Here is a 25,305-nt window from a genome sequence, read left to right as displayed (position 1 = left end):
ATCACCTTATTAATAGCTCTCAGATATGTTACCATTGTCCAGATAGGAAAATTCCAAGGACTAGTCGATTCTTCAATATGTCGAGAATTTAGCTGCTCCTGTACCACCTGTTCCAGTGCCTGTAATTTTCTGACCTCAAAGTTTTGTCAGTTAACCATTTTAAAGGTAGGGCTGTTGGTACCTTTGAAATATTACCAACTGTTGTGCCCTGCTTATGTACAACTAAATGGTCTGTGACTATTCTTGATAATACCTTTTTTCTCTTAGAAGTATTCATTTTATATTTTTTTCTGAAGCTGGAGGAATGTTAATCTGTATTTTCTACTGCTGCAACAAATTACATTCTCATAAATTCATTGTCATGCAGTGTGCCCTCTTCTTTATGTGTCCAACTGAGCATGTTCCTTGGTCTGATGTGTCTCCTAACTTCTTGGACCTGACTTTTCTGGCATGATGTTAATACATCCGTATGCATGCAGTCAATACACTTTGACAAATGTATAGGGTAGCACCTTTTTCCTTTCAGAACGGGTATCTAATCTGTCTGTACCTTGTGGATGGTGCCAGACAGTGTTGTTTGCATGGTCATCAGGTGCAGTCATCTTAGTATTTATATTCAAAGATGGAGTCAAATGCCATTTGTAAGAGAGTCTCTGGGGGCAAAGCACAGCTTTAAAGCCAAGTTTAATACAATACGGAGTAACTTAGGGCAGTTCATAGCCAAGTGGCAACTTGGGAGAATTGCTTTATCCTAACCCATGCTTAAAGGGGCCCTGGATATTGATGATAGGGTAACTGTTGGAACAGGAAGACCACTATTCTTCCCCTTGAGGCCAAGGACAGGCATCCCACCCAATACTGAGCAGAATGTCCCTCTCCCTGCAAGACCCTCCCACATACACCTACTCCCGTCAGCACAAAGATGACAAAAGGATTTTTAGATCCTTTCATATTGCATGCTCCCACTTCACTTTTTAAAATATCTCCAGTAGCGAGGGTAGACGAAACAAAGTTCATTCCTCAGCCAAGACTGCTTCTCAGAAACATTCCCAGATTCGGTTCATTTAATCTACAGTGGATTTAATTCCATTTGGACACCCTCAAGAAGTCTGTGCATTTTTTGAACTTTTGAAAATAACATAAAGGAATAGAATAGGCAATAAATTCACTTATATACACCCCCTCCTGCATGCCCCAGCTCCCTCACATGCATGCACACGCACATGTATGTGTACATACACAGAGAGGGGGAGGGAGAAGGGAGGGTGCCTTCTTCATAGCTTTGCCCAGCCATGTCCCACCTCCTTTAGTGCATGTGTCCTATCAGCTTTAGCATCTTTGGAATATATTTTCATTCTAAAAGAATTTTGCTTTAAAATGTTTACATGTTGGTTTGGGGGTGGCTGGGGAGATGGCTCATTGGTTTACAAACATACTCTTCTAGAGGACCTGGGTTCACTTCCCAGTAGACACATGGTGGCTTATAACCATCTGTAACTCCAGTACCAAGGAATATGACACCTTCTTCTGGTCTCTATGGGCACCAATCGCACGTATGGTTCATGAACATACATGCAACAAAACATGCATGTACACAAAATAAAAATAAACTGCATTTAAATGTGAACCAGAAATCTCTATAATCTTTATTAATAAATCTAATCAATTGGCGGTCACCTTGGATCTCAGATAGCCCAAGGCAGCCTCTAATCAGTTCACTATATAACTGAGAATAGCCTTAAATTTATCCTCCTGCTTCTACCTCGCAAGAGCTGGGGTTACAAGCACACACAGGAGAGCAAACCTAGAGCTTCAGGAAGGCTAATCTGGTGCTCTGTCAATTGAGCCATGTTTTCAGCCCATTAAAAAGCTTTTGATAGAAGAAATACTGAATTCTGGGAAAGTGGAGTGTCGGAGCTTAGGCCTCCCTGAAAGCACTAGCTAACCTGGGTTCTGGAGAGCAGAGAGCTGACGGGCCAGCACAGCAGATCAAGGGCATTGCTTTGGGCTGACAAGGAGGTCTCTGATATTTGTCATCAAGAACACAAAGTCTCACAATGACAGACTATGTCCTGCCTTCTATACAGCCATCTTCCAACATCATGTAGCCCCAGGAAGTCTTTTTGCCCAGCAATGACTAAAATGAAAAAGCCAGCACCTATACTTGTGTATAGTCTATGTCCCCAGGAGCATATCCTGGGAGAAGCTCTCCATTCTTGGAGGAGGCCAATGCTGCTATCCTGGGGTCTCTCTTCAGGGCCAACAAGACTATCAGATGACAAAAGTCCTCGCAGCTCTATGGGAAAACATTCTGTACAGGGCTCAGCCTACACCTAGGCAGTGTCCATGAGAAAACATGTGCTCCCATTCCCATTGGTACCATCAAGGACAGCATGAAAAAAGCCAAAGGAGGAGCTTGAGAAATGCTTCAGTGGTTAAGAGCATGTACTTCCAGAACATCCATGTTTGGTGTCAGGTGGCTCACAATCACCTATAACTACAGCTCCCAGGGATCCTATGCCATTTCCTGGTCTCATCAAGCACCTGCATGCATGTGTGCATACTCACACACACACACACACACACCACACACGAGAGAGAGAGAGAGAGAGAGAGAGAGAGAGCGCTGATGGAGTGGAAGGGGGAAGAAAGGTATGCTTAACTTCAAGAACAAGTCCACCGTGCTTCCACACCTTCTGACATTACATGGAGTGTGGCTAGGGAGGGAATGCTGGGCATCAGGGCTCCATAGAGTTCTCTAAGCCCCCATCTCACCTGCACAGTGGATTCAGTCATGGCATTCCTCTTGGATTTGTTGCAGTATTCATTGGGAAGAGACTGTGTGAGCCAGTATGAAGGACTCAGTCCTTAAAGGGAAGTTATTACTGAAGGAAACCCAGGGAAAGGAGGAGGAGGAAGTCCAAGTCCTGAGACTCGGGGGCAAGGATGTTCTCAGGCAGGAAGGTAGAAAGGAGAGAGTCAAGATTACTCAGAGCAGGACATAAGGTGGACCTGGGATGAAGGATTGTACAAACAACCTTAGGGGTGAGGGTCCTTCTTATGCACCAGAGGCTACAGATGCATGCCAACTGATCAATTAAGTGGGAGGCCAGTTCTGTGTGGAGAAGCCAGTTCTGCAAGGGTGTCCCAAAGAGTCGCTTTTCCTATTAGCTTGTCAACACCGTGGAACACATGGCAGCACCTCTTCCAGGGCTTTGCTGACACCCAGGTGCCTCTTCGTAAGCATCAGAATGAATTCTCTACGACCATCTCTTTGAACAACAAACATTTACCTTCTTGGCTCTCTCTCTAGTTTGACTTCCAGAAACATTTCCATGCTTTGGGTTAACAAATACAAAACAAACTAGTTTATAAAATCTGCCTCTTAAAGATTTCTCAACACCATCTACAATTCTGGACTGCGCTTTTACTTATTTTTTGACAAAAGTGTGTTGAACTACCAAGACTCTTATGCACCTGTAGCCTTATAAAATGTAGCGCTTGCACTACAGGAAGGTACACAAGCCGGGAACTAAGCTGGAGATTTAAAAACACATGCACACAGACAGACAAGAGACATGGGGACACGGGTCATCCTTGATACAAGAATGCCAAGAATGCCCACTTTATTGTGCTCAGGGGAAGCTTATATAGGGCTCTGGCCATGCCCCAGCTCTCAGGATCTTTCAGCTGCAGACTCATCAGTATCCACTCCCCTGCCATCAGGGTCTCATGTGCAGAGAGCTGCAGGCTGCTCAGAGCAGAGGAAAACAAGTTGTTTACAAGAAATTCAGGGTCTGGTGGTCCGCAGTCCCCAACATAACCCCCTTTTCTATATAATTAGACAAAGGTTTGGGACTGGCATGGGCATGGCGCAAATATGATGGCAATAAGGTTGGAAAATGCCCTTGCGAACATGCTCATGCTATGTATTCAATGCTGGTACTGGTACAGCAGCCAACTGGTTGATGGCAATTCCAGCTGCCACGAAGGAGGCCGCAGTGGTGACATAGCAGCCACCCGCAGTGATCCCGAAGTCTCAGCCTGGACAGCTCCACCAGGCCTGGCACTGACTGGGCCAGTACAAAGTGCCTTCCAAAGCCCTCCACTAGCGCCATGGGTGCACAGAACCAGGAACCGCAGAGCCAGGAACCACAGTGCCTCTGGGCCTCTCCACGTGCTCTCACAGCAGTTGGCTGCCTCCCTTGCAAAGCTCTGCTACAGCTGCTGCCTCTCTGTTCATGGGGACTCTAGGAAGCAGGCCCCGCACTCAGGAATCGCAGAAGGGACCTGAGCTGGCAGCCTGCACTCCTGCAAACTACTAGTCAGGTCCTCAATGGCGGACAGACTCTCGAGCCCCAATTAAACAACCATTTAGGGAATTTGGGCGTAGCTATCTCTCCAGACTACTTCCTGCTGTTTGGGGGCGCTGCATCTTTGGAGGTATTCACAGCGACATTTCAGGGTTCTTGGTCCATCAAACCACACCAGTCTAGAAGAAATCCACAGATCCTCATCTTCTGTGGAAACAAAAGCAGAACCTCTTTTCCAAAGCAACATATCTTTATACCCATATTTTAAAGTCAAGATACTTTTCTTAGCAGCTCCCAGAATCAAATGTCTTTCTGCAGTCAACCAACCAAAAGACAACACAATAATATACACAATCCAAATTCTCTGTGCACATTCCATCCTTTCATGACTTATAAACTGTCTATACTCTGTCTCTTTAAATACTTACTCAAACACACATAACACACATAGCTGCCATCTTTAATCCACCCTCACCATTCCCAAGGGTGATCTCACTAAGGGCCTCCACTTGTAAAACTCCACCGGTTCTATTCAGTGCTCTACTCGCTATGCGCTATGGGAACTAGGCTGAAATTCAAAACATACACACACAGACAAAGACAGATAGACAGACATACGGGGCCACAGGGACATCCTTGAGACATGAATGCCAAGAATGCCAGCTTTATTGTGCTCAGGGGCAGCTTATATAGGGCTCTGGCCACGCCCCAGCTCTCAGGATCTTTCAGCTGCAGACTCATCGAGCCATCGGGGTCTGGTGCTCAGAGCAGCTGCAGGCTGCTCAGAGCAGACAAAAAAAAAAAGTGGTTTACAAGAAATTCAGGGTCTGGTGACCTACAGTCCCCAACAATAAACAGTGACTCAAGTGTTGCATTCTCCAAGATTACCCTGAAGTAAACATCCACTTGTCAGTGTAGAAATGTTCTCTAATATGAATCCCTGAAAATGAAGCTGGTAATTACTTAACACATAACAGAAATATAACCTGAAAAAAAGAGAACATTCTGGCACATGTTACAATGTGCATAAACCATGAAGATGTTACACCAAGTGAAAGAAATCAGACACAAATAGATAAACACTTGTATAAAGCATCTAGAGTGGGCTTCTGGGGCTTGAGGAGATTGGAGAGCTGGAGCTGGTGTCAATGGGTGACTCCTGTTATAGGTCTGTAGAAGTTTTGGAGGTGGGTTGTATGGCAATGTGAATATATTCAACATTACCAAACTGCACGCTTAAAATAAAATGGTAAATCTTATGGTTATACAAATTTTGCCACAATTAAAACTTTATTTTGAGCTGGAGAGATGACCCAGTAAATGTTTGTCTCATGAAGACCTGAGTTTGATCTCTAAAATTCATATGAAATTAAAGCTGGGCATGGCACTCATTTGTAATCTCAGCATTGGGGAGGCAGAGACGGGTAAATTCCTGGGGCTCAATGGCTAGCCAGCCTAGCTTAATTGGGGGAATCAGTGAGCTTCAGGCAAAACTGAGAGACTTTGTCTCAAAAAGAGAAGACGGCTGGCTCTGAGAGATGATAACTGGGGTTTCCATTTATGTACGTGTGCACACACACATACACACACATGTACATGTGCAGGTAAAACCACACACACACACACACACACACACACCTGCACACACAACACACACACACAAATTAAATTTCTTGCAAAGAATAAAAAGAGTGCTGGATCTGCAAGCAAGTCCGTGTTCATTTTAGTAGATACTGTCATGGTTGTCACCCTGTGCAGTGGGTAAGGGGCCCTTCTCCCACAGCCTCCCAACATGGGTCTGGGCAGTCTTCTCCCAACTGTGGCTTGGTGATGGCAAGTGAAGGGGAGAGAGAATAGGAATCAGCATGCTTCACTTGAAGTGTAACAAAAGAATATTCCTCCTCCAGGCCGCATGCAGCTCCTCCAGACGGTGCATCTGGGTGGTAGCTTTCCGCAGGGTGGGTGGAGATCTCTGTGGACGCCTCCAGAAACTCCAGATTTGTGTTCTCTTCCCCCATCTCACTCCCTAACCTTAAAAATGATGACTCCCCAAAATCACAGACTGACCTACATATTTTCTTGAAACACTTGGCCTGTAGAACCATTAAAACTTAGGTTAAAAATGGGCTCCAGCTCTAAAAGGATATAGGCCTTGGTAACAAAGCCATCTTACAAATGTCCCCCTCTTCGACAGAGGGTACACAAAAGCTGACCCAGCTTTGTCTTTTGAGTTCTTCCTTGTTTGTGACCACCCTCCCTGCTCAGGACACAAATCCCTACTTGAAATCATTTCAGACTCTTGGTTCATCTGCAGAAGGTAGGCAGGAAGGAAAAGGCATTTACAGCTAGACCAGAAGCTAGGTCGCTACTTCCATTTTACAAATGCCCATCTGGACTCTGAGAGCTACAATGTGTTGTATGGATTCATACAGTCAGTATAGAAAGCCACATTTTTCATCGTAGGTGTCACTCCAGATACTGTGGTGGCTGCAACCTGCTCCTCTGTGGCAGCCAAAGTTCCAGCAATAATCAGGTAGTGACTGTGCATCTCCTAAGCAGAAAGCAGAATCCTGAACAGCGCTGGAGTCCTGCAGGACCTGGAGATGCACTTCTCAACAGCTCACCTAAAGAACGCCCAGCAGTGCTGGGGAGACGGCTCAGCTAACAAAACACTATGTGATGACCTAAGCTCTAATCTCCAGAACCCACAGGAAAATGTGGGTGCAGTAGCATTTACGTCTGTAACCTCAGGGCTCCTCTAAGAAGCTGGGAAGCAAAGGAGAATCCCTGGGAAGTTGAGGGCCAGCTAGCCTGCAGTATGCAGCAAACAAGAGTGACCCTATCTCAAACAAGGTGGATGGTGAGTATAGGTACCTATTATTGTCCTCCATACACCTGCTGGCACAAAGGTGCACACTCACATGCACATATGCATGCATGCACACACGTGTCCTAGGTACCTAGCTGATCAATGACTTCTCCCTCCACCTGAGTGAGAAAGAGCATTTTCTCAGGGAGGGAGGGTGAGTGAGTGGGTGTCGGGAAGGAGGCTCCACTGTCTCACTCTCAAAGACTTGGCTTCTCCCTGAAGAGTGGAGTCAAAGTTATCGATGAACTCTTAAACTCTGTGCTGATGGAAACAGGGGTTGCTGAGTAGGAAGATGGCACCTCACCACCCCACTGACATTTTGTTCCAGAGGCAGACTCTCTGAGGCAGATTTATAGTGACAAGATCAGGCTAAAAACCAGTTTCAATCACGTAGGAAAAAAACATCTGCATCAGAGATGGGTATCTATTAATGCACCCTCCAAATTCTAAACTGGAGGGTGACTCTGGGGGACACAGACAGTGACAGTTATAGATATGGACCCTGGCGCACTTTTAAGGCAGCCTAGGCCCAGATACGCTGCTGGGAAGCGCACCTTCATTTTGAGAGGTGTAGCAGTTAGGGAGGAGGGGACTGAGACAGTTCTGATTTCCACGGGCTGAAGAACCTGTGAATTCTGACTCCTGCCCCACAGACCCTAAGGAAGCTATATCTGGGGAGAAAAGACCCAGAAGAGGGGATACTACCATACTGCTAGTGCAGCACTGTGCCCCAAATCTGCAAAATGGATCCATACTTGCATTGTGCTGGCTAGTCTACTTGACACAGCTAGTCATGCGGGAAGAGGGACTCTCAATTAAGAGAAAAATGTCTCCGTAAGAATAAGCGATAGGCAAGTCTGAAGTACATTTTCTTGATTAATGATTGATGTTGGTGGGCTCTACTCACAGAAAAGCCCTAAGAGCGGGCGAGTAAGCAGCACTCCACTGTGACTTCTGCTTCAGTCCCTGCCTCCAGGCTCCTGCCTTTATTTCTCTCTGGGATGGAGTGTGACCTGAGAGTTCTAAAATGAAATATTTTCCCCCTCCACGTTGCTTTTGGTCCTGGTGCTTATCCCAGCAATAAAAACACTAAGACACCAGGTCCATTCTAGTTTCCAGGTGCCCCTGCCTGCAGAGCTTTGAGTCTCTTTCTCACTCATGTCCTGGGTTGGGGAGGAAGCAGCAAATCTAGCTGTTTGGAATGGGTTTGGATGCATGACTGCAACACACACACACACACACACACACACACGGGAGATCTTTCATAATATAGTATGAAGTAGAATGGGAAAAGAATAGGTGTAGGAAACTTTCATCCATATTCTTTTTTTTTAAGTTTTGGGGACATGATCTATGTAATCCTGGCTGAGCTGAAACTTACTATACAGATCAGGCTGGCCTTGAACTTGTGGCCATTCTCCTGCCTGTGGCTCCCATGTTCTGGGCCAATAACATTTAAAATAGAAATGAAATGCTTCATATAAAGACTGCATAAAATGCACAAGTTGCTTTGTTAAGATTTAAGAGTCTGAAACTCAGGTCATTTTCCTAGGCCGTAGGAATAACCCCACTGTTTGACCCCACTGTTTGGCTTGCAGGTCCTTCCTGTGAGGGAGGAGTGTAAGTCCTATCTATCCACAATTTCACCCTTTTCACAGGCCCTAGCCAAGGTGCTCACACGACAGCAGTGATGGCAGTGGCCCAGGAAAGTTGAGACCCTTAATCCTAAATCTCAGGATGGAACACTTGGCGTGCTCCAGCTCAGATGATCATGTCCTGCCACCTCATGTAAGTGAACATGGGCATCACAGCACCAAGGCCGGAAGGTATTCAAATTCTACAATTACAGGTCTTCTCTGTCAGGTGGGAAGGGATCTTAGGCCAATTTCTGTCATCACTGCTTCCTCACAGGACCAGATCTCCTGCACCAGGTCATGAGGCCCTGTGGAGGGTGGGCACCTGAACACTGTGCTCAATGGATCATCTCAGGTTATTCAGCTCACTGTGCGCAGGAAAGGAATCTGATTCCAGGTCTCCACCTTCTAGGGCCATGATCCTTGGTACACAGCATTGACAAAGTCCATGCACTCCAAACCCTACTGTATAGAAGCATCCAGACTGAAAAGAATTTGTACAAGACTGGTCCTCAGCAACACATAAGAGCCTGCACTCAGCTATGTTTCTCTGACCTTGAATTTCTCCATCTCAGCAGGCACAGGAAGTCAGCAACAACCGGCAGCCTGGGAGCCAGCACCAACAGTCACACATTTGTTCTCAAAGGGAATTGTAAATAAACAAAAGACAACAGCAGATAAGAGAGATGCTGTAACTTTATAAAACTGTGATAGGACAGCAATATTTGATTAGATATTTTTTTCTGGCAAGTTTATAAAAAAAATCTGGAAAATGAGAAACATAACTTGATAAAATTACCAAACAAACATTTCAATGAAATACATCTTTAGAAAGATGATGGAGGGCAACAGTGAGCAGTGATAGCAGCAGCAACGTGGAAGAAAAGCTGGTTTTGTGGTGAGACGAAGCCTCCAGGGACCATGGGAGCCTGGGCTGAGTGGCAAGAGGGCAGGCAGTGACCATCAGAGGAAGGAAGGCTTCCCAAATGAGCCCAGGCTGATAGCTGCTGGCAGTGGGTGGAGGGGAACATAAGCTTCATGCAACTCCTCTGGCAGGCCCTACAGGCCACATGGCAGTGATCCACAGCCAAATCCCAAAGACGTACCATCAGAAGACTGGTTCCTCCTCTGTCCATGTTCCCCACCTGAAGAGCCCAGTGGGCAGAAACTCGAGCTGTCAACCTGAGCATGGGTATCAAATATGGCGGGAAGAACCAAAAAACAAAGACATACAAAGTATACGCAAGGCGCTTCTCATATCATCTACACAAGGCAAAAGCAAGACCACCTTGGAGCAGGCTGGAAACACCCTCAAATGTTCCTCGAATGAAAAGGACGTCCAAAGGCTGCTGGGCGGATGCTTGACTACATTCTGAGGTAGTCTAAACACGACTTGCACAAGTAGCTGAGAATGATCACAAAGGGGGTGGCAGAAAAGTCGCTAGAGAAAAGGAAAATACACCACAGACGCCACTGAGACAACCAGAAGGTAGTCTAGGCTCAGGGTGGCTGATGGCAAGGCCCAAATGAACTCTGGGCACAAAAAGTCTTGGTTCTACTTGCTGATTTATAGCAGTGTGGCAAGCGATAAGGGATCTGCAGAGGGATTTCCTGACCTGGAGCAGGGGCACTCCAAGATGAGATGTGCCAATCTTAAATGCCTAGTCCTCTGCTGCTGACTCATCACACAGTGGTGACGAGCCAGGGAGTCTGAGCTTTGGGCAGAGAAGTTCCAGCACTCTTTTCAACTACTCCCCCATAACTGGACATGTGTGGTGTCTGGGAGAGCAGGGCTACTGTTAAACCTGAACTTGAAAAACTGGAGGTCCCTGCACTTGAGGGAGCAATCTGACCCTATGCTATCACTAAATGGGCAAGAACAATGAAGAGCAAAGGTGTCCTTTTTTAATACTAATTCATGTTCTGTTTCTCGTCTGCTCCAGCATTTAGAATTCTAAAACAGGATGGATTGTTCTGAAGGTTTAAGAGGCAATAGCTGCATGAAAATGTTAGTATTTTTTCTGTTTTCCACATTTCCGGGAACGCCTTCTAGGGCGGAGTTCACCAAAGTCTTCAACTTCGTTTTCATATTCCTCTTCCTGAACAATACCTAGTTAGGAAGCAAAAAAGCAAAACCCACGTGAAAATGGCAACTTCCTCTTCTACCACAGAACAGAGTTTAACATCCAGGTAAAACCTGATGTTTCTGAAATCATTGTTTTAGGGTAAAGAAATGAAGAGAACTTTCCACTGTGTACTGGTGTTGCTTCCCAAGCAGAACCCAAGCAAGCACTCTTCTCCAGTGTTAAAGCTTCATAGTTTGGCTCCTTGAGCTGATATGACAATTATCTCTTTTGCAATAATCACAAAGTCCTAGTACCCAGAAGGGACTACAGCATAGCAAAGACATTTGTACCAAGTTTCTCCAAGCTTCCCTCAGTTCTGAGGTCAGGGTTTTCCAGTAGCATCTGGAAGGGTCTCCAAACGAGACAAAACACTCAGAGGAGGAAGAAATGTGGTGCGGCTCAAAGGGGCAGCAGTTGGAAAGGGCAAGAGGGAAGAAATCTTGTATCACAGAAAAGATTGACTCCTGCTAGGAAACCTGATCAACTTTCCACAAGGTGGAGCCCTTTGCAGCCCTCCTAGTCATTTGCCCATGCTGGCCTCTACTGGACACTTCTAGAGCCCCACTGGCTAACATGATAGACTCGCATAGGCAAACACTCCTATCAAGGGATGGCTTTACAGGACTACCTATCCTTGGGAGTTGTTGTGCCGAGTTTGAACAATGACTGAACATCTATAATAACTCATAAGCAAGTACAAGTCCAGAATAGTGCCCTTCATCAGATGGAGAAATTCTATCACTAATGGTTTGGCAGATACTCCTGACATCACTGACAAACCCACCTGATACTCACCTGGAAGCCAGCAGTACCAGAACCCACAATATCCAAAGTATCACCTGTTCTAGGAGAACAGGCCTTACCTTCATCTTTTAAGCGGAACTCTGTCTTCTTTAGCCACTCCTGCGCGTTCTTGACTGACAAAGCCAGAATTTTGACCTGCTGAGTCATCACCTCCTCGGCTACAGAAATCAAAGAACAGAGGCTCCGAGTAAAGAGATGGCTTTAGGTATTAGAGCATTAAGCACTATGCCAACTCCCCCACATCCCAAAGCTGCCTCTGCCAGCAGAAGCACAAGCACAGGCTGCCTTAAATGCTAGCCCAGAGCCACAGTTGTGCATCTGTGGACTGCCGAAAGCAAAGCTTTCTGGGAAACTTGTATTCAAAAGGTCATTAATCCCTAACATGGGGAAAGTGACTGAATACAGAACTTCTTCAATGTAACTTTGTTAATTTTATGCTAATTTCCAGTACTGCTAAGAAGCTGCCAATAAAGAAGCAAAAGGGAAACCTGACTGCAGAGCAGATGAGAGCGCTTACTATTACAGGCTCACACTGAGCGTGACTGACTCAAGGCTACCCCAAGAAGAGACCTGTGTCCTCAGTTCCTACCCTAGGGTTCAGCATCTTGCTGATGCTCAGGAAAGATCACTGGGTGAGTAATGCAAAGGCGCCTCAAGGAGTTTTCTCACAACTTTAAACATCCTCTTTGTATCTGCTCCATAGCATTAGACAGCAAGCCACGTTCTCATCTTAAGTACCCAGAGAAACCATCTCAGCTTACACTAATCACACATATATAACTGAGGATGGCCTCAACAGTGAGATTTTGCTGGAATCTGAGAAGAGCCTTTTCTTGTCTTTCTGCTAATACTAACATCCCGCCTCCACACCCTCAATACCAGTCCCTGGACCAGTCCCTGCGGGCTCTCACCTTCAGCCCAGGCCTTCCGTCTGTAGAGCTCTTCCACCAGATCTGAAACCCTTCTGATGTGCTCTTGCACCTTCCTCTGCAGCATGTGGCTCTGCTCTTTGGAGCCCAGGTGACCACGGATCCAGATGCTCTGCTCAATGTCCTGCACCAATACTTTGCCTTCTTCGATGACCGGGTCCACCTTTTCATGGAAAAATTCCAGATATTTCTGGTAGGCTGCTTGCTGCCTCCGGTGGCCTTCCAAGCGAATGTGCTGCTCATATGACTCACTGATTCTCTCTCGACCCTCTCTCCCTTCCAGCTCAGCCCTGGAAATGATCACAGCCTCTGATGCTCCCTCAAATGCTTTGCCAGGACTGAAGTAACTTTCGGGGCTGCGGGTGAACTTCACGCCACACAGGTCACACTGGGTCCTGTCTACGTCGGCCCTTTTGAAGTTCCCAGCCCTGAGCTCCATAGCCTCCTCCCTGCTGTGCTCTGTCTGGATCCATCTTCTCCAGCTGATGCACACTGACACCACCAGGCAGGCTCTGCGCAGCTTGCGCTGGATCAAGGCCTTTCGCTGCTTCTGGGAAAGGATGGCAGCCAGAAAATGATCTCGATCTTCCAGGGCCAACTCCTCTAATTCATGTGTCTCATCTTCACCAAAATCCCACTCTGGGTCAGCAAACTGGTCCACAGGGCCCATACAGAGCAAGCGGTTCAGTCTGACCTCTTCATGGCAGAGGCCACGGACCACAGTGCCTTTGGTATGCACACTGTCCCACCGCCAGTGACAATCCACCAGGTACTCTTCATCTCGCTCAAAGAGCAGGTCCTGCAGCGCCTCGGCCACAGACTTCACACTGACTGCCATCAGCACCCGCTGTACCACTTTCAGCAGCCTCTTGGGCACCTGGTCTGGCCAATCCACACTCATCAACTGCAGCCTTGTCTCGATCTCCCGGAAACGGCGGTATAGAAGTGGCTTGCAGAAGGGCTGCAGAACTTCCTCCGCGTTCACCAGCATCACCAAACACAGCACTAGTGTCCGTTCCGCCTCCCCTGAGATTACATAGTCTATTTCACTGAAGGCATCAAGCAAGACATTGAAGTTCATATTCTCGTAACCACACAGCACCTTGACGAGGTAGGAGAGGTGGGACCGGAAGTCCCGGATGGCTCTGGCTACATCCTTCGGCTTGTACTCTTGGATGATGGAGAACACGTCCCCAGATTCCCTGTCCTTCTTGCTGAACAGGAACTCCCAGAAGTGCAAGAGTGCGATGTAGCTCTTGGGGAGGCACAAGACCGCATTCTTCCAGAGACGGGCCAGCACCACACCACAGTGAATGAATTGCAACTCCAGCAGCACCACCGTGTTGGTAATGCTGGGGACCAGAGGTGCTTTGCATCTCCTAATGAGGACGTTCATGAAGCGGAAGAAGAGCCTCTTGTAGTCTTCAGGGTTCCTATGCACATAGAGCTGGTCCATGGAACTCTCCAGCAGCCTGATGAAGCACAGATAGGACTTCTCCACATTCTCATCTTCCCTGTTGGGCACCAACATGCCAAATTTCCCTTCAACGCATTTCATTCTGTAGCCCCTGACCTTGTTTCTGTCCTCTCTGTCAGACTCGAGGGCTTTCAGCTCCCGGTTGTAACTGTCCTCCTCCTGGTGAAGCAGCTTCTCAAAGTCCTCAGGGTAGCTGGAGGACAGCAGGAAAGCCTGCATGGCACTCAGCCACAGGTCTGTGGATTCCCTGCGGCTGTGTGCACTTTCTTTATGGAAAAGGTCCTGGATGTACTCTTTCAAGGCAAACCGAAAGGAGCGGAAGAACTTGTAATTTGGCTTTAGGATTTCTCTGCATGCCATAGGGTTTTCAGACAGCATTCTCTGATGGAAATGCCGAGGGAAGAGGAGGTTTAAGAAGGATTTGCAAAGGCCATATGTATCTAGAGACAAAATACAGTCTATTTCTTCAAGTTCTTCAGCTAAGACCTCAGGGAATACTTTCTTGGCTTCCAGAAGCAATCCGTTGATTGCCACCAGGTGCATTTTTGACTGAACCATGCACTTGGCCTCGCAGCGCCTGAGGGGCCTGTGGAAATCCTCACACTTCTCATCCTCACATTTCAGACCCACAATAAATCTCGTGCAGACCCCTGGGTAGGTCTTTCCCAGCAGGATCTGTGTGATCTGACACAGTCTGCTCAAGAGGTGCTTGTTCAGGGCTAACTTCACTTGATCAGTCACTATTAAGAAGTGTTCTTTTGTTTTCTTCTCACTCAAGGTGAAATCCAGGTCAAAAATTATTCTTAATATAGGCCCAGGGTCATTCTGGGCTATCTGGCAATATCTGGCATCCACTTGAGAAATTCCAAAGAACTCAAAGCAAGATTTGACCATTTCCCTCTCAGCATTGTTTGTCACGTTGTTAAGGGCCCTGACCAGGTTGAGAAGGGCTTCCAAGCCCCCTGGAGCCAGGGCCAGAACCTTCTGATGCTCAGACTTGCACTGGCTGGCTGCTTCATAGAGAGCTTCCACCACTCCTGCTGAGTGGTTGAGCATGTCAAACTTGATGAAGGCATCTCTAAGCTTCTGAAAGTCCCTGAGGATAATCCCTTGCAGGAACTGGGCCTCTGCGATGCCAGACAGCTGGCTAGTTTGATAGCAGAGATCAAGTGCTTCTCTCAGAATAGCCTTTGTATGTTCAATGTCAGAATCTCTGGCCACATTGAGGCGGGCAACCCCCAGGAGACAGGAGGCCTGGAAGTCCTTGTCAGCAGTGAGCCTGGCAGCCTCCAGGAAGCAACCATGTTGCTTCATCAACAGGGCAGCCTCTTCTCTCCGACCCTCCCTGTTGAGCAATTCTGCTGCTTCTGCTAGGCGTTTCCGAGACTTGAGGAATACTAGCTGATCTTCTACGTCAAGCTTGGAAAGGACAGCCATCATCTCCCTGCTCTTGTTTGCACTCAGGTACTTTGCAGCAGCTTCCAAGTAAAACTGACTGGCAGAATAGGAGAGTTTGGGAATGGGAAAGGTGTTGTTCTTTAACATTTCTTCATATCTGCAAAGACAGAGTGTTGTAGGACATTTGTACACTGTGTGATATGTGTTGCTGTGACTGGTGTAATAAAAAGCTGAATGGTCAATAGCTAGGCAGAAGGATACAGGCAGTACTCCAGGCAGAGAGAGAACTCTGGGAAGAAGAAAGGCGGAATTGTCAGCCTGATGTCAAGGAAGCAGGATGGGCAGTACAGATGAGGTAACAAGCCTCATACAAGAATGGAGATTTAAAAAATATAAGTTAATTTAAGTTATAAGAACTAGTTAGGAACAAGCCTAAGCTAAGGCTGAACTTTTATAACTAATAGTAAGTCTCCATGTCAGTATTTGCAGTTGGCGGGCCTGACAAAAAAGTACACACGTCAATTTGTTATCAGCAAAAAGAGAAGTCTCTCCAAAATGCAGTACAAAGCAACTTAAATAAAGCTCCCATGAGCAGATATTAGAGAAAACACCTAAAGCTGTCTGGCACACAAACATTTCTAGAATTGTTTCATTGTCCAGGAAAAATTTATGCATACTGACCAAGACATAATAACCACTTTGGGTTTCAGCTTTGACATACATGACTGACACTGAAAAGGACATAACAGTGGCTATGGAAACACCAGGGCTGTAGCAGACTTTGTTTTTATCTAGCTTGCAATTCTTCTCTTTTGTTCGGTGTGCATGACTGGAATCATGCTACACTGATAACGCTCTCAGGAGCACTTGCACTCCACTGACTAGAGTCAGTGTATCCTATTATAAACACGCCAGGACACATCCTTCATCTTCAGTCCTCTCCTGTGATGATGGGTCAGAGCTAAGAACGAGGTTGAGAGGCAGAGTCCACTCTCAAGGAGCTCTGAGACTGCACTGAAGCAGCCTCTCATGTGAGGGAGATTGACAGGTCAGCCACTTCAGAAGTATCAGAGTACCTACCACAGCAGGCCATCCCCTGAGAGAAGGGAGAAGGCAGAAAGATGCGAAAGAATAAAACCACCTACTTTTCCACTGCAATAGCAGCTTCCTCGAAGAGCTCCTCTTGGCAGTACATCCTGAGTGCAAGGTCAAATTCATGGATCTGCTCGAAGCACCGGAAGGCATCTTTGAAGCACTGGCTTCGCTTATAGAAATAGGCAGCATCTCTTATCTACAACAGTAAAGTTTTGTTTTTATTTAAAGTATTCTAGGCTTCCTTAATCTTAAAAAACTAATACATGAATAGTAAAAATTATTATGTATCTATTTCTTAGTATAGATAAAATAAAAACTAATTACTTTTAAAATAAAGGGGAAAGTTAAATTCCAGGTCACATCATATACAAAGATGGAGTCTTGGTGAATTATAGATTTAAATACAGGGGATAAAGAAATGGCTCAGCAGTTAACAACACTTGCTTGTCTTGCAGAGGACCCAGGTTCAATTCCCAGCACCTCCACAGTAGGTCACAACCATCTGCACCTCCAGTCCCTGGGGATTTAATGTCCTCTGCTAGCCTCCTCCCACACTGCACACATGCAGTAAACATACATACATGTAGGCAAAACACCCATATACATAAAACATAAAAGTTCAAAGGTTTAGATACAAAAATTATTGAGAAAATTGTATGGGAATATCTGTGACCTGCTAGTAAAATGTTCCCAACAAAACCTAACAATTCAAATCTTAGGAGAAACGTTAATGAATTTTATGACTTGAAACTGCTCCACAAAGTCTCATGAAATAAAGCTAAGAAAAACAATTTTCAGGGCTTGAATACAGTTTGACAATTGAGCACTTGCTTAAGATGTGTATGAAGCCCCAGGTTCAATTCCTGGCACTGGAAATAGAGGAAAAGAAGGAAGAGGGAGAAGAGGCAAGAAAGAAAACCAGTTTTAGCACTGAAAGCAGTACTGTCCAACAGCTCTCTATGAGAACAGATCTTTCTCTTTACTGTGTGATCCAATCTGCTGGTCACTAACTCTCAATAGAGACCTTGATATATGGGGTACTGTAACCTAAAACCTGAAATTTAAATTTTAATTAATCTTAAGTAGCTATATCTGACTAGAAGCTACCATATAAGAACTGGCAGTTCTAGAACATTAAAAAAAATTCTTGTAGCTACAAAGACTTTTGAAAAGAGAATTTTAAAGACACTGGAAGGCTATAAACCGCCATTTACAATAGAAAAATGTGAACAGCTGCAATAACAATTAGAGGAGTGGAAATTTAATCCACAGTGAGACACATCTAGAGGCTTGCAAAAATAAGAATCTGCTAAACATGGTCAAGGACATAGGGAACATAGTATCTTTACATACAACATGGCATTGCCATTCTGGACAGCAAAGTAGTCATACCTAGTAAAATGAGATAGCAGTGTCTAAGAACCCAGGGCTTCAGGCCACTTCTAGCAACACATCACAAATGGGTACAGTAGCACTGAGTCATGCTACACCACACCTGAACTTTCATCACTGGAGAAAGGGGGTAGTGATATAGAGAACACTCACTCTGCAATGTTACCATGGTCAGAAACACAGCCAGAGCTAAACATAAGAGGCAAGGGAAAGCCAAAGCATGTAACAAGACAAGTTTAGACAAATTTCAATTCCATGTGTATAGAAAACGCCACGATCTAGTCTTCAGCAACGCAAGCACGTGAGGCTGAGGTGAGGTTAAAGAGACAAGCGATACTTAGCTCCTTTCCCATGGCCAGTACTGGGAGGCAAAGGGGAAAGTGACAGTCAAGGCCTGTATCTGTAGCCTCCTATTAGGGTTCTAGATGGTAACACCAAAGATTGGAGGGTGGAGACTAAAGAAACTGGAAAGTATAGGAACTATCTTAACTCCTAGAATGTAGAAAATCTATTCCCACTAAAATGCATATCCCTGTTCTACTCCATCTCCCAGATAAGCCACACCCCATAACAAACATGGAGCCAGGGCTGCAGCATTGGGAGGGACTGATCTCCATCTTAGACACTGACATGGGGCCCACAACTCCAACTTCTCAGTACGTCTTATTCCCCATTCCCCACTCTGACTTCAATATCCAGGGTGTGCTAGGGATCCTAGAAACTGTTACACTGATACACAGAAACCCATGTTCCAAATAGGGAGTAGGAAACCTGGGAGGAAAATACAACAGTTCACAGCCCCATGCTTTCTAGCACAGTTTTTACAACTGCCAGACTACCTTAAATTCTTACTGCACCACATCTGATACCCTCACAAGGAACTGCGGGGCTAGGGAGATGGCTTCCGTAAAGTGCGAGCTACACAAGCATGAGGGCCAGAGTTCTGATCACCAGAACCCACTAAAATGCCCAGTGAGGGAGTGGCTTTGGAAAGGAAAGATGGAATCCCCAGAACAAGCTAGCAAGCAAAATGGCCATATCAGTGAGTTCTGGGTGTGATTCACTGACCCTGCCTCAGTGAGTAAGGTGAAGGAGAGATGGAAGATGATTCCTGACATCACTTTTGGGCACAGGCACATGCACATGCACACGCACACGCACACGCACACACACACAAATGGAAAAAAAACAAAACAAAGGAACTACTGATAAAATGACCACAACTTGGATGCTACAGCAATGCAATGTAGCTATGAACAATTTCTAACTGCTTACTTTCTTCTCCTGTTTTAATCTTGCCACAGACAAGCAGTTATTTGTGTCCCACTGTCAGCTTGCTAACCACTAAGAAACTGTGTTCCACACTAGAAGTTCTGCCCAACAGAGCTTTGAGCAATGATTCTATTCTGGATGATGAGCATTCACAGTATGACTAGTGAAAGCTTTTAACTTTACTTTCTTTTAATTAACTTAACTTTCTATCAAGTAGCTGCACATGATTGCAGGATTAGACCATGATGATCTATCTAGGTAATTACTGGAAACACAAAAAACCCTCCACGTATACATACACCAAACTACTTACTCAAGTGACTCCAGACTGTGAACCTAGGCAAAGAGAAAGCAAGAATATTTTAACATCCATCTGGTTTGGGTCTGTGACTTGGCCTCCCTATGGCTGACTTCAGGACTTGAATGGTAACACAGATGTGGATAAACACACATACACACAGAGACACACAAACACATATAACACACTCTTGAGCAAGTGGACAAAGAAGGATCACAGATGATAGGGCCAGCCTCTCCTTCCTTTAAGGATTGGAGTCTCTTCCTGCAACAAGCAGAGACTGATGGCCCACCCCTCCATTTACTCAGATGAAGCCCCATTATTCAAGGAGCACCTCTGTGTTGGGGTCATACCTTTCCCAGCCTCTCACACAACTGGGCAGAGAGCTGGAACTCCTTAGCATAGCTCAAACATTTAAGAGATAGCTTTGGCTCATTGCACTCCAAGTAAGTCTTAGCCAGTTCCAAATACTGCAGCTCCTTCTCCCTGGGGAAAAGGGAAAGAATCAGAATTGTCATGAAATGTGGCCAGTATATCCAACCTGACACTCTCATCAGAGAGCATGAGAACCAATCCTAAGACACTTACTTGGGGCTGACTTTCTTTGACTTCATATTCAGGGCTGTGTAGTGGGCCAGGGCCAACTTCTCCTTCTCAACTGCATCTCCTTTCTGGTAACACTTAGCTGCAACCTGGAATAGGCCAAAGGTTTGATTCCCAGCAAGGTAATGGAGGTAACAGAACAAGAATTAATGCATGCATTATGTTGCTATGGACAGAGTCCTGTGTCTGGCCCAGCCCAATCTGACAGGGAAGAGCAGGAAAGTACAAGTGATTTAAAGAGAGGAGTCTCCAAAGACAGAGTCCAGCCATGGGACCAGCTAATACAACCCAGAGGTTTCATTCGGAAATAGTCAGTAGCCACGAAGAAAGTGAATACAACATATAGATCTATAGGCCACCACAACACCAACTCTGTATAATCTTCTAAAACGGCCACGTGCAGAAGGCATACCCCTCCTCACTGTATGTAGTAGCAACCTTAGTCAGAGCCATGGAGCAATGGGCCCAAAATTACCCAGCAGCTTTTCTGGGCTTTGACATGGTTGCTAGCTATAGTGGCAGCCTGTGTGCTGATGGACAGCAGTGTAGACGTGGTGGCGTAGAAATGTAGTAGAGATGGCATCAGAGCACCTAAGATCCTTGAAGCATGCAAACCTGTGTCAACAAACCTCTGACTATAAGGTGTGCAAAGGAGTGTCAACGGTCTCCAAGCACAACCCAAATCCTGGCCAGCAGAAAAGCTGCTCTCTGAAACAGGAGGTCTTGCACTGTCTCAAAGCACGAGCTACAGAAGCCGTAGGCTCACACTGCACTGGCATTAGGTCTCAATGCTGGTACGGGAGATACTGAGTATTGCTTTGTGGTAAATCAGACAGAACAACCTCTCCCACTCATGCTCTTTGCTCCTGTCCACCCGCATTCCCAACTGGCCCTCTGCATGCACTGTTCTAGCTGGAATGCTCCCCTTTTCTTCCTCTGCCTAGTTCACTTCACTTATTCTACAATCTCAGCTCAAGACCCTTTCTCAAAGGCTTCCCTGACCTCCTGTGTCCAGGACAGGTGGCTCTGGGGACAGCTGGTTCTCATCTGTGACACCTGGAACTGCTGAACTGTGCACTTGTCTATGTATCACTGTTGTTCACCATCATATTTTTAAGATCTAAATATAATGTCTGGCCCATAGCTCAACAATTATTTGCTGGATGAATGATCTTGCATGGTGGTTCTGACACATTCATTGACATGCAGCCAAAAACTCAATAAGCCACCTGAGTCCTGAAGTCCTTTAGCGGGGGTCAAAATAAAGTCGGGCGAGGAGAAGGCTTTTTATAACATTCTCATCTGTGCCGGCTCCCCTAAAAAAATTTTAGATTCAAACATTCAAAAGATATTTTTAAAGGGATAAATAATTGGAAACCCATGGACAACACATATGGGCAACATCAATGATGTTCTGAAAGGAATGAAGAGTTAAGACTTTATATTATAACACTCCAGTCTGGTGCCCACACCTGCTGCTGCCCAGCCTGCCTTGCCATTCCCTCCCTGCTGCCTCCCTCCACCCTGCCAAAAAATATTTTGGTTTTACAACAATAGCCAAATGTTCAGTGCTTCTTTCCAATTATAACAAGGATCAATAATGAATAATTTTGGGGCTCTATCAATTTCTACAGCTAAATATTGCATATTTTGAAAATAACCTTTCATAGATACCAAATCTATAATAGCATGGTTTTTTTTCTTCACCTCATTGCTAGAAATCAAAAGGGTGGCCAGAGCCCCTCACATCTCTGACCTCTGCCACATTCCTTTGAATATACTTTTGCTGCTTCTACCCCAGCATTAGTGAGTCTGTCTGTCTCCCTGTCCTTTAATGTGGGCTCTGACTTATCTAGCCAAGAGAATTCATAAGAAGTGCCACATGGCTAATTCTAAGAACAGGCCTTCAGGACTGACATATTTCTCTGAATGCTGACATAATATGAACTAGCCCAAATTGATCTGCTGAAGGAACAGGGACAAGTTTTCCAAGAATCCTAGTGACCCCCCATTACCAGAGCCAGGAACCGGTCATTCACCAGAAACAGAATACAACTGAATGGCGGCCAAGGGTAGACACACGAATTCCCGTAGGTGGGTCCAGCAGCTATTTAGCTGGTTCAAACTGCTAGCCCAGAGGCCTGCGCAGACGACTTGTGATAAGCCACTAAGTTTGGGTGGAGGTATTTGTTATAAGAAACCCAGATATGATTCCTTTTCTGTACATGTAAACTATTTCCCATCACAGCAAACAAAACTTTTCTAGGAAGTGAGGCTAAAGAAACGTGAGGTGCTCTGTCTCTGTCTATACCGCATGGCCTGTCTTTAATCAATTCTGACTTACAGTCCTAGGGTCTTCATGGCTGTCTAGTTCCTTCACTCAGACCTAGCTTACAGGCTCCAACAACAAGAGTTGCTAGAGCAACAGAATGAGCCACACAGCATCTGTTCATACATGAAAGGGAAGCAGCAGACATCTTTCTGGGACACTTGAGAAGCTGGACCCCGTCCATTTGCAGAGAAGGAAAGAAAGCCATCTGCCAAAACCAGCGCAGCTGCTTCAGCTGTAGTCATGGCGACCCAGTCATCCAGGTGCCCAGCAGTCAGCTCCAAGAGCTGTAAGTTTCCTGAGCTCAGCCGGTGGTGGTAGATACTGTTGCTACCCACAGCATTCGCCTTCCTTTCTTGCCAGATCAAAAAATCTACTCTACATACAAGGCTTAAGCTGTCAGGAGGACTACCCTCCCAGTGACTTTGCAGAGGTGAAGGGCGTGTGACCTAGTACTGACCAGGAGAAGCATGAGGAAGTCCACTGGGGACTTGGATCTAAAAAGAGATCCTAAAGAAGCTAGTGCCTGCCCTCATTCCTGTGTGGGATGCCGCTGATAGTGGGGTGTCTGGAGCTGCTGAAGCAGACACTGTGCAGCTACAGAGGGGAACATCTCTAGCAAGCTGCAGCTGGCAAAGGGAAGAAATAAAATAAGATTGGGACTGTGATGGTTTAGCTGAGCTGCAAAAATCAATCATGGAAATAAATAGGAGGGCCCCTTGGCAGGGGACAGACCATGACTATCTATCTGTCTGTCTATCTATCTGCCAGCACTTTGCTGAAATGAAGGACTACCATGCCTGCACTGACTGGGAAGGAACAGGGCAAGGGGCTCTCCTCCTGTCAGGATAAACTCAGAAATGCCACAATCACTGCCACCATCACTGTGTCCTAGTCACCAATGTGATAGTGGAAAACCTTCCCATGAGGTCTGCCAAGGCCAGCAGTCACAGACATTCCTCACCCTGGCTTCTGGCCCCGGCTCCTTACCTTCCAGCACTGATGCTTGGCATAATAGTCTCCTTGTGTAATCCACTCACCAGGAGTTGATGTCTTAACAAACATGCTATCGTCAAAGTCTAAAATGAAAGTGAAAAGTGAGCTTGTTTCTCTAGGCAGTAACCCTCGACTTACATCTGTTTGGCCTAAACTATATCCCCCAAAATTCATTTGCTGAATTCTTAATCTCTACTACTTCAAAAATAGGGCTTTCTTTGGAGACCAGAGCTATACAATGAAGTCTTTGAGATAGGCCTTAAACCAGTCTCACAGTAAAATATCAGTATATATATATCACACACACACACATGCCCACACACACACACACACACACACACACAGACACACACAGACACACACTCGCACATACACCACAGTTGCACCACACAAAGGAAAGATCATGTGAGGACACAGTAAGAAGGTGTTCTTCATCTGGAAGCCCAAGAGAGGCCTCAGAAAAAAACTAACCCCACCTATTCCTTGATATTGGCCTTCTAGCTAGTAGAAATGGGAGAAATCACATTTGTTGCTGTATTGCAGGCAATGCTCTGTGTTGACCTTCTAGACTTCATCAAGAAGTATTTTAGCACCAAAACAGGTTGGTGTATGTTTCAGAAGAAGGAGGTAGAAGTGAGAAACAGACATAATTTGCTTTTTAAATTCTGGTCTACTTTTCTTGACTGTAGCTATAAACAAGAAGACACATAGAAATTATTAATTCCTTGAAAATAAAAAGCCAGTTAGTTCTTAGTAAGCTCTCAGAATTCAGCATGGGACAAGAGGACAGGCATTTACAATACATGATACTCAGCTTCTGATGGAGCTACATCTCAACAAACCCCACAGTAAACTAGAAATATCATAATTCAAAAGGGCTTTAAATACAACTAATTTACAAGATACCATGTCTTAGCAACCCAGGACATTGTGGTTGTTTACTGTACCCACTTATTACTAGCTGAGGAAAAGATGAAAATTCAAAATATGGTTTCTACTGGTGTATCAATTCTATACCATTGTTAAGCTGAAAAATTCCAAGCTGAACAAAATCCATTTTTGTGCATCCAAGTGCATATGTTGTCCTCACCACAGTAGACAGCCTAACACCATGCTGTGGGTGGGAAAACACTACTATAACCACTTACAGTCTGTCCTTTCTGTTCCATACCAGCCTTTCTGTAGCTATACCAGCCCTCCCCAACCATGGCCCTCAGAATGACACCAGCAACAAACAGCAATGCACAGTTCATTAAGTACCAGAGATACAGTGAATGCCATGACAATGTCAGGAAGCCAGATCAAAGCTAAAGGGACCAGAGATGCCTAGACTAATGGGTTGCAACCAAAGAAGTAATGGGTCTCAGCCAGAAGGATCAGAGACCAAGCAGACTTCCAGCCTGCTCCCTCCCTGCTTTCCTTTCAATAGTCTTCTGAAGCACAATGCAACAACGACTGCAGCCCTGGGCGAGGCCTCCATGCACCAGGTAGGAGTATAGTCCCACAGCAAACCCCATCCTGCACCTGAAGAGGACAAGGTGACCATGCAAAAAAATTCCAAAATGTATCATTGCCATACTCACCTCATATTCCCCTGTACTGAAGAGACAGATGCACTGGAAGAGTCTATGTGTCCAACCATAGCTTATGATTAAGATTGTCCTTGCTCTTGTGCTCATACTGCTACCATGATACAGAAGAAACTGTCGTTCTTGAACGTTTTAACTTTGTAAGTAAAACTACTTATCTTAATCATCCCTCCAGTGGGTA

General features: G+C 45.6%; 1 protein-coding gene across 1 annotated transcript in view; it reads right to left on the bottom strand.

Annotated features, from left to right (window-relative positions):
- Positions 1-10,825: 10,825 nt before the first annotated feature.
- Trank1 (tetratricopeptide repeat and ankyrin repeat containing 1) overlaps positions 10,826-25,305 on the bottom strand; it is a 77,418-nt gene continuing 62,938 nt past the window's right edge. Inside the window, exons 16-22 of the mRNA XM_038323109.1 lie at positions 23,530-23,618; positions 20,196-20,299; positions 19,961-20,093; positions 16,696-16,841; positions 12,658-15,707; positions 11,806-11,904; positions 10,826-10,926 (exon numbers count right to left, since the gene is read on the bottom strand). Coding sequence (XP_038179037.1) covers positions 10,826-10,926; positions 11,806-11,904; positions 12,658-15,707; positions 16,696-16,841; positions 19,961-20,093; positions 20,196-20,299; positions 23,530-23,618 — 3,722 coding nt within the window. The remainder of the gene's footprint in view (positions 10,927-11,805; positions 11,905-12,657; positions 15,708-16,695; positions 16,842-19,960; positions 20,094-20,195; positions 20,300-23,529; positions 23,619-25,305) is intronic.

Source organism: Arvicola amphibius, chromosome 3, assembly GCF_903992535.2.
Source record: "Arvicola amphibius chromosome 3, mArvAmp1.2, whole genome shotgun sequence".
NCBI lineage: Eukaryota > Metazoa > Chordata > Mammalia > Rodentia > Cricetidae > Arvicola > Arvicola amphibius.
The sequence above is the reverse complement of the archived record's forward strand: the minus strand, read 5'-3'. Positions and strand labels throughout refer to the sequence as shown.